At 33.1% G+C, this 14,700-nt stretch overlaps 1 protein-coding gene across 2 annotated transcripts in view; it reads right to left on the reverse strand.

Moving 5' to 3' along the window:
- Positions 1-1,404: 1,404 nt before the first annotated feature.
- Positions 1,405-14,700, reverse strand: part of LOC126831107 (rho GTPase-activating protein 7) — a 123,222-nt gene continuing 109,926 nt past the window's right edge. For both annotated transcript variants that reach the window (XM_050561732.2, XM_050561733.2), the window contains 12 exons: positions 13,283-13,343; positions 9,854-11,036; positions 8,738-9,134; positions 8,158-8,582; positions 7,866-7,991; positions 7,146-7,276; positions 6,474-6,671; positions 5,926-6,069; positions 5,484-5,647; positions 5,247-5,372; positions 4,500-4,676; positions 1,405-4,172 (listed from right to left, as the gene is read on the reverse strand). In XM_050561732.2, coding sequence (XP_050417689.1) covers positions 4,052-4,172; positions 4,500-4,676; positions 5,247-5,372; positions 5,484-5,647; positions 5,926-6,069; positions 6,474-6,671; positions 7,146-7,276; positions 7,866-7,991; positions 8,158-8,582; positions 8,738-9,134; positions 9,854-11,036; positions 13,283-13,343 — 3,253 coding nt within the window. In that variant the 3' untranslated portion in view covers positions 1,405-4,051. The remainder of the gene's footprint in view (positions 4,173-4,499; positions 4,677-5,246; positions 5,373-5,483; positions 5,648-5,925; positions 6,070-6,473; positions 6,672-7,145; positions 7,277-7,865; positions 7,992-8,157; positions 8,583-8,737; positions 9,135-9,853; positions 11,037-13,282; positions 13,344-14,700) is intronic.

Genomic DNA, 14,700 nt, shown 5'->3' on the forward strand with positions numbered 1-14,700 from the left:
ACATGAAAATGTGGGCGTATAAAAAGGAAAAAAAATTATTACCATTGTCTGCTAGTTCATTTTTCTGCGGCCAACGTCGACAGCCCAATTCTGGGCTAAATCTATTTGTTAAGGCCATTTCAATTTTCGTCAAGGTCGCTGAGATGTAAATATTATATGGTTGGGGTAGGCCTACGTGATTGTTGGCGAGATTGTAGGTTAGGGTTAGCATTGGGGTAGGTCAAGGGTTAGAGTTAAGGTTGGGATTAGCGCTAGCCCTGATTATATCTCGTGACCTTTGACCAAACTTCAAGTTGGCTTTATCAAATAGACCTAACCCCAATTCTGGGATGTTTTATTATGGGCGTTTGGAGGTTAAGGGGAGGTAACTTCATTAGTTTTATAGGCTCGCTAGCAGACGTCTTGCCTGGCCACCAGGTAACATCAAGCCTGCGGTTGGTGAGTAATGTTCGGTTGTAATGATATATATAGTACTAATATAAGATGACTAAAACTATTTCAAGAAAGGTTGTGTTGTAAGCTTACACAGTAATCTCAACAAGAAGGTAGGTTCTTTAATTTTAATTCATTTTATTTTCTAAAGGAATTTAACGACCGTAGTCCAATTAATGTACATTAGCCTACTATTTTTGGAACGACTTCAGTTTTTAAAATGTTCGTAATGCGCTATACAGGCGCATTTATAATGCTAGTGTTAAAACAGTTTAGAGCACAGAGTCAGTTTCTTAAACACAAGTCGCACGTAGACCTACAGTTGCGCCAAGATAGACACCTCAATTGGTATCAATATTAGGTCAACAAAATCGTTATTTCCTTTCTACAGTGGCCTACATTATATTCATATAACAAACCTTATAAAACTTAAGCCCTGGTTGCATGCACATTTTACTATTTTACTCGTGTAAGCAAATTTCCTCATATGCATTTTTGCATGTGTGTAATATTAAATTTTCTATGGATTCGCATAAGCTTTAAATGCGTAAATATCTAGGGGTGCTTTAAGAAATAGTTTCACAACTGATGTCTCTTGTCTTGCTCCAGCCATGGTAGCGGCACACAAAATAAGACACCATTACAATATTGCAGCCAGGGTAGTTACTTTAATAACAGATTTTTGTCCCAGATATGTCCATTCGGTTTTAAGGTCTTTGGTACACATACTTATTGCTTCGTGGAGTTGCTTCCTGTTGAACACTTCACACCTCTTAATATAGAATTTCGATTTCTGTAGGATGAAAGACCCTTTTCAGAAACCATTTGATTGAAACACCAAGTTTTGGTCTCTCAGGTTTTTAAATAGATTTTGTTCCATAGTATTAGTAAGTTCACTATTAAACAGATATGAAATTACCATTTCAGACCAATATATTAAGTTCTGGTGTATCAAAAACTCAACACATGAAATAATGATAAGTTTTAATATCATAACATTAGCAGGTCATCAATAATATTATAATAGAGAATATATTGCCTGGACATGATTGAATGATAGTAGATACATTCTCTTACTGTGTTCATATACCTAGATTATATAGAACAATCTGAACACTCAACAAACATAGTTCACATCAACATATTTCTTCACGAATATATATAGTTCGTATGGACCAGATTAAAGAACAATAAATGGACGAGAAATAATTGTAAATTCAACAGAAAAATAATTCAACATCGAGTGCCACATTTTTGAACAGTGAAATTGTGTAAAGTTATATGAAAGGAATTTAACCAATATTGTGCAACATTTAACAATGCATAACATGTTTTAAAAGTGATCCAAAGATATACAAAACTTGAGATAAGACATGAAAACAATCTCTATGATTAAAAACTGAATAATGATACCAATTACTGAAACACCATGATGATTTAAGATAAATATAATAAAATCTGATAAATTAACTTTTTTGTCAGATAGATACAAAATATTATTATGCTCAGCACTAAAATATGAACACAAAGAATGAAAATCATTGGTGAATAACTTGAATTTATCTCTGTATAACTATGTAATGACAGCCATAAAAATCTGATGGAAATATAATGTATGAATATATTTTAATATATTTAAAGTTTATGCCATTTAAAATGAGGTAATATAGAATGCTGCAATCTTAATTAAGGGTAAGTTAATATTGTAAAGTAATTGAAAGCTTTATGCTACAGCAAAGCTCTGATTATAACCTGCTGTTAATGATGCATTATGTAAGAGCCAATCTATCTATTGCAGATCTTTCTTTTGACATTAAATTGACATTTATGTATATGACCAGCTCAAAATAAATTCTCTAGATCATCAGATGGCTCCAATTTTTAATGTATTGAAGCACGATCATCATTTAATAATTTAATTTAATAAATGGATTAACAAGACTTTGTTTATTATTGTAACCAGAGTAGCAATGAAAATCGAGACTACAGGTATGATATTTTTATCAAAACTTCAAACACTGATAACTTTGCTCAGAATAAAGTAATTTGACTGAAATGTTCTGTATATTCCTTGTTATTATCTATTTTTAAACTATTATGGCCAGATCGGACAGCTCATAATCTAAATCTTACATAATACATCTTTAAAATTTATTTAATTTGTTGCATGATATCAATTCTAATCTTTTAAATGCTACAGAATAACAAACCCAAACCAAAGTAAAAAATACATATGATGAAATTTTAAAAGCATAAAACAAATGAAAAGCATGATTTAATAATTGAGATAAGATTAGAGTAACTCAGACTTTATGATACAGATTGTATGCAATGAATAAGCGCAAACCACTTAAATAATTGTTTATAATATCATGTAACTGTCGAGGTAAATATGTTTGTTAGCTTTACACCAGTATTTTTATATTTGAAATGAAGTTCTTAATTTTTGAAAGCTATATCTATATTATCACTAATTTCCCTCGCAGCCCTAAAAGTTTCTTAATACTACATCTTATCAAGTTATTACCACTACCATACACTGTATGAACATTCATCAACACAAAAATGCACATGTATTGTAGTGCAATAAATAATCTGGGATGTGTGGCTGATAGGTAGGCATAATCCTACAATTAGAATGGTATACATTTATATACATTTCGGAATATTTTGATATTTACAGGGTGACAAAATGTGATAAAAGTGATTTAATGTAGTTTAAACAGATGAAGGGTATTACTATCCTGATATTGATAAAATAATAGTAATTATTATCATGATATTACTTCAGTTATTTATATAATGTACAGACTTCCATACATAGTTCCAATAAATGGGATTTTGTTGTAATATAAAGTCACTATAGAACTTAATTATACAAGTAATGTCATGGCACAAAGTAACTGATAAATTGTATACATAGCTATTAATTCATAAGTATTTTCTAATTGACAGAATGTAATTCATACACATTACATATCATAGCATTTTATAACCAGCGTAAAATTACTTTAATGAAGCACATGAATTCTTAGTTTCTAATAATCTAGCTCATATTAATTGCTATATACATGTGAATAATAAACTGTTTATTTTAGCACTATTTAACAGAAGCTGAACAAGTCTATAATATATAGTTCCTTATGCTGTGTCCTTGTATAATATCATTAATGCAGTTTCATATCAATATCCCTGCCGGAACACAGTTTTCAATATCTGTATTAAATTGTTTTTTTCCAGAACACAAAATTGTCCTAGTAAGATCAAATACTCTCACTACAGAAAACTTAATATTATGTCCAGCAGTGCATCTGTCTGTTTTCTGGATCAGTTACATAAGAATACTTTTCACGCACATCTTTTGCTCAGATATTATTTTAAGAATATTTGACTGGAATCATAGCATTCTTTCACCTTAGCCTTGACCGTAAATTAATTGAAATTATCCATATTTCAACACACATTTGGAATATTTTTGTGGATAATATTTTATGAGAGTGAAAAAAATAGAATTCAATATCAACAGTTATTTTGTACAGATCACAGATTTTGAAAGAATATTTACAGATATCTTTTTTTTAAAAAAACGAATCCAAATTGCATGGCTCTTTGATTGCAATTACACACTTGTTTCCCGACTATCCACAGCAATGTTTTGATGAAATGTTTCCCGGATTCTTTCAATGTAGTTTGCTACTATATATCCATAAGCTTTATTGTACCACTCTGGGTTTCGACCCCTGAAAAAATAAATTCATAATTATCAGATAGTCATTCATAATTGTGCCTTTGCATTTTGTTCCTTACTAACATACATTAACATTACCGTATAGAACATGATCATCTCTCATCCACAAAACAATTCCCAGTAAATACTTCTATGCTACATCAAATTTGCCTTGCACAATCCTACAGTGTGTCGTGTTCGTTCGCTCATAGGGTTTTATACTCAGGATCAACAATGAAGCCATATTACAAATATGCGCCATTTCCTGTCCTGTCAGATCTACGGGGAAATCCCTTTCTGAATATATATTACTTTCCCAGAATTATAGATAATAATTTACTTTGTGTCTGTCCGAGCTATGTGAATCATTCTACATTTTCCAGCACCACACGGTTCAATAAGGAAATGTGAAGCAAGTTCAATGGCTCTGACACCTTTTGTCTCTGGTACATCTGCACAGTTAAAACTACAGGACACCATTGCACAAGCACCTTTAGCTAGATCTGTTCTCCAATACCTAAAAAAATACAGAACAGACCAATAAAATCACATAGATGTATGTACCCACCACATGCTATCCCTTAAGAACTTTCTATCTGCAACCTTGTAGAGGGTTTCATATTATGGGCTGCTTTTTTAGGGAATTTAATCAAGTTAATTAGCAAATTATAATGTCCACACAAAAAGGTTTACCTACCAAAGTGTACAAAACAATAAAGAGTAAATAATGTGTCCTACAAGCATTGGTTTCAAATAACCACAGTACAGATATCCTTTTGTATGTGCTGTTTTGTAACTTTACTGATAAAGCTAGATGTTGGGTTCAGCTCAAACGACTATGACATATTCAAAAACTTTGATTTATATTTTGTACATACTCCCTCAATGTAATTCAGTCCTGTCACAGTTCTGTCAGTCCCGACTATGCAGGTGGTATGAGTAGAATCGATCAATTCGTTGTAGCCCGAAATACCCTTTTTCACTATTTTGGGGATTGAGAGAATTCAATTCCGGAACGTTCAATTGAGTGGTTATTAACTGGGGGAAACTACTGTATAAGCTTGGAAACTAAAGGGAGATAATCTACCTGAGAAGACAGTAATGTCGAGTTGGTTGTGGGGCCATACTGTTAGAAATGTACTGAAAAACATCAGCATTATTAGAGATTTGGTTCACTTCAGCCCAACTTAACATGTCCTCATCCCACATGTGCCTGAAATGATCAAAATAGATAACATGTAAGCTATGTTCAGAGTTATCACAAAAACAATATCAGCAAACATATCCATGAAATCAAACTTCTTTAATATAAATAAGAACCCACCTTTCATGTAATAGTCTGTTTAAAACTTCAACAGGTGGGGCTTCTATTTCAACAGTACATTTCCATTCACGTAGTGGATGGGAGTCATGTGGTTTTCTGTAGCATACATCAACTGCATTCTGGGATGAAAAGGACAACCAACCCCTATTCTTCTCATGAGCCTCCTATTTTGATAAAAAATAATCATTAAATATTTGTTTGTTTCTCTCAATATAAAGATAATATTCTCTTTAAGATATATTTTTATCTGAAAAACATCTTTCTCACAATGAACAAGAAAAATAATATAAACCTAATAAAAGTGTGTATCTAATTTAAAATTCATGAAACAAGAATTCAGGATTTGGTATGAAATTTCGGTAAAAATAATGGTTGCCATTTTTAAACCATTCAATCTTTTATGAAAATCCAAGACAAGCTCCATGACCAAAGAAATATTTACTTTCAGCAACTGCTGAATGGTATCTTCACCAAAAGATCTAACATCAGGTTGACCAGTATTATTCTTCTGATAATACTGTTCCAGAGGTGCAGGCTCATTTTTATCAGATGAAATATGTAGTCTAGAATATATCCAGGGAGGAATCTGAAAAATATTGAAAATAAATTAAGTACCGTACATGTATGTATGATGTATATATATTTTTGGCCAGGTATAAAACAAATATGAGGAAGCTTGCTTGAATTATTAGACATCATATTTCCAAAGTTATTCTCATATGGTAATTCCTTATATGAATCTTTGTTCATCTAAATCTTAATGTTTAGAATAATTAGTGCAATCAAACAATAGTACAAATTCAATATCTGCATCAATTATATGGATGTTTATACAAATGAATTCCCTGTGAAGTTAACTTCAATATGACATATAAATTAAGTAGTGTCCTTGAGTAAGTATTAATTTTTTTATATTTTTTTTTACATTGCTGATGTCAACAAAGTTGACAGGAGCTTTAATGAATATCAAAATGCATAAAAAAGTCTTACCATAAACATCTTTTTACATTCTATGATCATGTATGTCAAACATTCTAAAGCTGCCTTTTGTTCCATAAGTTCCTTGGCATCTGGAACTCCTAGATTTTTCCTATGTTTAGGTTTAGGGCTAGGAGTACTAGTGGCTCGCAGTCCCCCAATGTTAAAGAGAGAGGGCCCGAAACACACAGCTAAGTTACTGGCAGTCATCTATAAAACAGAACATATTTCTTAATATGGCATATTATGTACATTATTCCAGTCGTGTCTTAACACAATATTCACTCTCTTCTTTTTGTTAAAATCACATATTTAGGTATTATAGCTCACTTCAATAACAAGAGAGAGAGGGGGAGAAATGCGGTTTAATGTCCACTGACACAAACTAGGTCATTTCGGGACTAACACTAATTCAATTTTATTTCAATAATTCGCTTGCGCATAGAGGTCTTTAGCAGTGGTAGGAAACCGCAGGACTCAGAGAAAACCCAAGAGGTTGGACAGGCGACCCTACTCCTTGTCACGTACAACCGGGAATCGAAACCACGCCAGTTGACTCAATGTCAGACCTTATGATACAGCGCGCATATGCTAACCATTCTGCCATCCACCCCCTATCAATAATAAGAAAGCCATGTACAAATTTTAATATGATGTAATGACTAACGGCTTCAAAACACCTACCTGATGAACAGTTGACTGTTGTGAAATATCACTCAGAAATAATAACAAAGCCTGAAGAACTTCACGATTTTCATCTGGTAACAAAATTATTGCAGCTTGCATAGCTTCCAGTCGTAAATTTGGCTGAACATCTATATAATGTAGATCAAAATAAATTCATAGAGACAATAATGAACATATATGCATAGTTTGTTGATGATCAATACAGAACAGAAATCATCATAATAATGTATTTAGATTGGCCCTTTACAATTTCTGATCTGCAAATGTACATGCAAAAGAAAGGATCATTTCCAAGAGAGATTTAATAGTCCGAAAACGGACGAAGAGTCCGAAAATGGAAGAAAAGTACTTTAAAATGTTATTAAACCAGTGTTGAAATCAGTTTGTGTCAGCATACCTTTTATCTTTTCATCGTTTACTGTAAAACAAAGTTGTGCTAACATTTTGGGATATAGATGTAGATCTATACTAATATTTGTGACTGTCATTTGTCAGTCTGTCTGTTCAGGGTTGGCAGCTACACTAGGACTGTCCCCGAGGCTGAAATTTGGTGTACAGGGGTAGCTCGGACTGAGGAGTAAAACAGGTTAGGTGGCATTGGCCTATCGCTGACGGTTTTGGCGTTACGGGCACAACCTAGGAAGATCCGGGTTATCCGCTAGTGTATATATATTGTCTATGCAGTTCACATCGTATTAATTGGTTATCTAAACTTACATGTAAATATACTGATGAATGTTTCTGATAATTTCACTGTTAAAAGACACTCTGGTAATTCACGGAAAAATTGTTTAAACATGTCAGCTACATCATAGGCCTGCAGATCATCAAAATTACAAGTATCTGAAAAAAAAAGATTATATACACTTGTTTCTTTGTTCTTTATATTTTACAAGAAATTATTTGAAGAGATTTACCCAATTAACCATTCATGTTCTTGCAGTTATAGCTTTATATGATTCTTTTAAAGTGTACATATCACTGCATTCAATAATAGTTCAATATATACCTGGTCGTTCTTCAAGATCATCTCTTAACTTTTGGATACGGGATCGTACCCCTGATTTACGAAATATGCCAACTGCATCTTCAGCTGTGTTTCGTAAATACCTCATTGCATACAGAATACACTGAGGTAATGGTTGACCAGTTCTTTGTAATATCAGGGAAAGAGGAATACCAAAAACATTTTTAACACTGTAATCTGGTGTTTTGCTTCTTTTCATGAACCTGGGAACTGTCCAGTTCCATCCTGTGGTACGATTAGATGGGCAAAATTTCTCCATGATGGCAGTTAACTTCAATAAGGACATCTTGCGAAGAACTAATAATTGTCCCACTGTTAAACTGTTGATCTGAAGATCACGACTTGTTAAACTTGGTCGATGAGATTTCTGGAAACTGTGCCATCGGATCTTCTTCCTCTTTTTATCACTGAAATATGAATGAAATTTACTTCAAAAATAGGTTTTTTTTTGTAAACCGTACCAATCCACATAGCCCCATAAGTTATTTTAACAAAAAATCTTTTTTGTCAAATAAATACAGTGTGCCTAAAACAGCTAGGTTTTCATAATGGTCTTTCATACCTGGGTGCTCTTGTTAATGATGAACCAACTCCTGAATCTCGTCTCTCACGATTATTGGCATTATCTAACGAATCATCTGGTGAGAACTCTTCGTTTGGAATGTCCTGGTCGCTCGGATCTACAGAAGATGAGGAGTTACTTGTCATATCATTATCCCCATCCATACTATTGTCGATCACAGAGTTAGCTTCTATTGGTGATACTGGGGAAGCTGGGGATGTTGGATCAGCCATGGAGGATGTATCAATATGTATCATACTCTTGTCTCTTGGAGATGTATCAATGTGTAGAGTATTATTATTGTTAGATGATGTATCAATATTATTCTGGTTAGCATCCGCTACAATAACTTTATCTGACTTCTTTTCTTCACCTTTCATCATTGACTGTACATCAACTGTAAGTAAAATAAAAAAAATCTGAACATGAAGAACTAAATTTATTAAAGATAATTCAAGTATAAATAGATTTTATTGTTTCTTAAAGCTACATTCCCAGAAAAGTATTTATCGGGTGGTTATTTCCAATAAAAGTATGGCAATTTTGGTATATATGGAAAGTAGAAATATCCAATCTTACTAGACAAATAATGGATTTCCTGAAAAACACTCATGGAGCACATACAGGACAAAAATGTACGTGTTTCCCTAATCGACAACCCAACTATTAGGAGTGTCTGCACGCGTGACGTCGAAGGTTGCACGCAGAGATTGAGAGCTTGATGTACATGTTGATAAACTTTATGAAGAGTTCGACGTACAACACTTTCTGAGATAAAAATCATGGAAAAAGACGCGGGCAGTGGATAATCCGAGAATTTAATTAGGCTTCGATATTTGTAATAAATTGTAATAAAGACAACATCGTCTTGTGTACGCAATGAATTCTCCTCTGACCTCACAACCGTGACACAAACATGACCTCTTTTGATCTATTTTTTATAGCCGGCTATTCCCTGACAATTGCAATGTTTGAGAAGGATTTGAAGCAAAATTATGATAAATTAATTAGTTTGAATATGTTTTTAGTCCAAATATATCATCAAATCACCCAGTTTGTACCCAGGAATTTATCTTTAAACCACCACAACCCAAATATTAGTACCTATATGTTTACCTTCATCTTCACCGTGTATTGCTCTGTTTAACCCATTTATATTTTCAAATAGATCATGTAAAATCATATCCAATTCTTGTTGAGCTTTTGACAGTTCTTCATTTGGCGTAGAGATATCCAATGTGGCTTCAGAAACATTATCCTCACTACTAGTATCATCTAATGAATCTAACATGTTATCATAAACACTGAACCGATATTTAGACATACTGGTGTCTAAGGATAATTGTCTTCGGAAATTAGAATGTGATTTAGCACTAAGAGTATCATCAGAATCAACAGTGTCCCGGTAGGAATCTTTTCCCAAACTAAAACTACCAGTTCTATAGTTGATGCTACAACTACCACCAGAATCAACATAACCATTTTGTAAATTAATAGGAAATTTTCCTGGTTGATGTCCTTGAGGTAACAAGAAAATCTCAAGCAAGTCTGTATCACTCTGATTTCTGCGACTAGTGTAGCGATTACCGGGAAGGTCTGCAGAGTCAAAAGATTGTGAAAGTTGTGACATGGCTGTGTGATATTCACTTAGGGCCGATGAATGATTTAATTGTGAGTTGGGTGAGCAAGCTTTAGAGCTTGCATCACCAGCACTATCTGAATGAAAAGAGGAATTCAACATGGAATCATCAGTCATAGATTGGTCTACAGATTTTGAATTGGTTGTTGGCAGTTGAGGTGACTCTTCACTAGTTGGACTTATGTCCACACAGTTTAAATGTTGAATTTTAGCTTGCATTGTATCACGATCTGCAATAACTGGTCCACTTATTTCAAACACATTTTTGTTGTTGTTAAATTTCCTGCCTCGACGCGTTTTAAAGCTCTCCATCTTTTTAAGCAAGTTTTTGGCACTTTTAATTTTTTCACTAGCTGCTCGTTTAAGGCGGGGACTGACAATAAATGCTGATGTACCAGAATCTGGTGTTGAGTGTTGTCGTTCTAACATATTATGCAGGTTGTGTTCATCATGTGGCATTTTGGAATCTAAGACAGGGCTATCTCCTGCTTGACTACTACTATCTTGATCGGTTAACAGACTATCGTGACTAGAACATGATTTAACCGTATCTCGACCTAGGTTAGGATCTATATCCTTACGCGACCATCTCCTACAATCTTTCTGGAATTCCCAACGATCACTTAAGGCACACAGATCATCATCATCTGACTCTTCAATCTGAAAAAGAAAATAAAAATTATTGGGTTTTTTCAAAAATATATAAATATAAGTCCCAATAACAAATGTTTATCAATGAAAATGATTAAAATATAAGATATAACATGTTTCTAGATTCATAATATAGAGAAAGATACATCTACAGTTTCAGCTGTCTGATAGAAATATGAGAACTAAACACAAATTTGAGAACTAAACACATGTATATTTATTATGACTCAATCCATTACAATCAGAAACCACAGGAGATTGAACCAGTGGGGACAACTTAAAAACTAAAGACAACAGATTACTCCAGTTGAGTAATCATTGAACACAGACAAAGAAGACCATAAAACATAGCTTTTCTTTGATCTCAAGAGCATTATATATTAATTGGGTAACATAGTGGAAGATGTGCCAGGGAATACCCCTGTTCTAAAATATTTTGATAATTGAAGTCATGTTCGTGTCACCTGACTTAGCTGACGCAGTACCTAGCAACGGGTGTGAAGCCGAAGGAGAATTCATGGCATATACAAGACGATGTTGTCTTCAATCGCTGTTCACTTTTCATAAATATTGAGCCTAATTAAATTCCAGATTATCCACTGCCCACATCTTTTTCCATGTTTTTTTTTATCTCAGAAACTGTTGTACGTTTAAGCTCAACATCAAGATTATCAACATATACATCAAGCGCCCACTAATGCAGACAATCTTCGCATGGAACCTTTGACGTCCCTCGAGCAGACATCCCTAATCGTCGGGTTGCCAGTTAGGGAAACCCTTACATTTTTGTCCTGTATGCGCTCCATGGGTGTTTTTCTAGTAAGATTGGATGTTTCTACTTTCCATATATACCAAAGTTGCCACACTTATTGGAAATAACCACCCGATAAATACTTTTGTGGGAAAGTAACTTTAATAATTAGATAAATATAGACATAGGATATATTATCTATACTCTACAGCATGTATATTTAAATAGATGTAATATTATGTTAAGTATAAAGGTATTGTATAAACTAGGATTTATTTGTCTGCATTATCACAAAAGGTGGAAGCGGAAATTAACATCCATTATGCTATTACTACTGTAGGATTTAATACAAACAAAGGCTTATGTATCCTTAATACCATGGAAAGAGCTATCTGGGTGGCTTAAAGATAAAAGCAACATACATACTTGTAAATAATCATTACTACAGTGCTTTAGATAATGGTTTTACAACGTTTACTGTTAGTTTGTCTTCTATAGATAAAGGTTTAACAACACATTCTAATGGTTTTTATAAACAATCTTTTCTTACTATACTTTGCTTCAAGATCTACTCAAACTAAATCTGAATAGAAACTTTCATTTATCTAATGGTATAAACAGGAATTATGAGTGATTTTGTTATTGGAATAGATAATTTTTTAATAAAATTTGGGGAATAAATATTTCCTATGTAAACCCTTTCTCCCCAAATATTCTCTAAGGCAAATTATCTACTTGCTTCAAAGAATATACATTCTTAATTACAAATAATCTCAGATGGAGGTTTGCATAATCACCCTTGCTTCCTTCATTTCTTTATGGAGAGAGGTTCTTTTAATTTATTTCAAACAGCAGGCAGTCAACCTTGCAGATTACAGATAGGAAAGATGTCCCTTTGACATGGAAACCTGGTGTCCCAAGGGTCCTCTTAGTTACGATTTATGACTTGACATAGTTTAGTTAATTGACACTAAAACTACTTTCATTATCAACATGCTTTTCAATAGAAAGTTTCTGAATAACCAACATTACTAATGATGCTTCTAATAATTCTAATAACCAGTGACCAGACATTATGCAAGGGATAAATCTGCCCATATCAGGTCTTTCTTTCTTTGGGCCTTAAATGTTGTATAAATTATTACTTAGACATTTATTAACATGACATGACCATAATCCACTCTTGGTGCCATTGGCCATTTAATGATTTAATTTAAAAATGGAGAAGCGAGACTAAGACTCGAATGACCAGTACGGTGGTTACACTCAATGCACACATCTTGTCAAAACTACAACTGATGATAACTTTGCTCAAAATAAAGTAATTTGAATGAAATTTTCAATATATTATTCATTTTGCATTATCTATTTTTGAAATATTATAAATCTTACATAATGTATCTTTAATAGAATATAAATGTATTCTGTGGTCATTTTATTCTATAAAGTGATATGTTGTGGAAACAATTTACAAACACATAGAAATAAATGTGATTTTACTTACCCCTTTTTTGGGTTGGGCATATATTTTCATAAGAGCACATTTGTTTAATGTGTTGAGTCTCCTGAAAAATACAGCATTAAATATTTAAATTAGTTTGCATGGTGAATGTTGGTAATAATGACAAATTTAACAATAAAAATAAATTAAATAAGGTATGTTACCTTAAATCAATGTAACGAGTATTGACATACTGTAAAGTTAGTGTAATGAATGTCCACCCAACAATTGCAACTAAACACTAGTTTAAAAATAAATAACTCACAAGTATAGTAGGTATCAAAATAACAACTCAATGTACTAATAGTAAACAACACATACAATAGTCTATTGGTCAATCTTAAAGCTCACTCTATTCATTGGTCGAGAATGGACAATAGACTAGTTATAGTCTGGCCAGTGGTCATCTATCAAAAAGATAGGGGAGGGCAAGAGAGGGGCTAATTAAGGTCAGACTTAATTCTTACTTATGAGTAGATTGGATTAGATTTGTCTATCTATTGTTTAATCTATAATTAGAAATGTATGTATATCCTTTGACTGTCAATACCAGGCACATGTAGATATACATAAATGTTAATAAACTATTGCTCATTAGTATGTAAACAGAATCAGGATTTCATTTCAAGGCAATTTTAGACATGAATTGACAATGGGTAAAACAAACAATATTATTTCATGTGTTTAAACCAGAATTATTTAATGTTGTGTTCAGAAGTATTGGTTTAAACAATTTAATACAAAATACTATTGTCTTCATTACCTTTAAAAAATATTTTTTGCAAAGTACTATTAACAAAGACATTTTCACATTAATCCGAATGAAGAACTGGGGATTATGGCTTATTACAGCTGGGGATATGTTCTATTCTGATGATACATGCAGGTTAAGTAGTTACAGTTAACCTACAAGATATCGGTCACAGTTCATGATAAATACAACAACTGGGGTGCCTTTTCGACATAATAGTTCCCCTTGTACCCCTGATATAATTTGGTAAGGTAGAACCATCATATAATACACATGTGATTGTGACCACCCAGCCTAAACCATACATCTAACACCCCCTCCTTCATCTACTAGTCAGGAAGGGGAAGTTTACTTACGGGTCTTATCCTTCTTTCCTACCTTGGTCCAAAACCCAATCATCTTTTTGTATTAAATCTGGTTAAGATAATTAGATTAATATTTTTACCCACAGGTTCTTGCTGTTCATTTCACTAGCCATTTATTTCTCCTAGAGTAAAACTTATTAAATTTTTCAAACCATACACAACCTAGTTACAACAAATATCCTACAAGTCATCGACATACCTGTAAACTGACATTATCTAGATTTTTATGATTTATGAGGTGACCTACTTGACATCACCTGCTATTTACATTATAATGAACATCTGACCACTACACTGGCCATTTA

This window comes from Patella vulgata, chromosome 8 (assembly GCF_932274485.2).
Source record: "Patella vulgata chromosome 8, xgPatVulg1.2, whole genome shotgun sequence".
Lineage (NCBI taxonomy): Eukaryota > Metazoa > Mollusca > Gastropoda > Patellidae > Patella > Patella vulgata.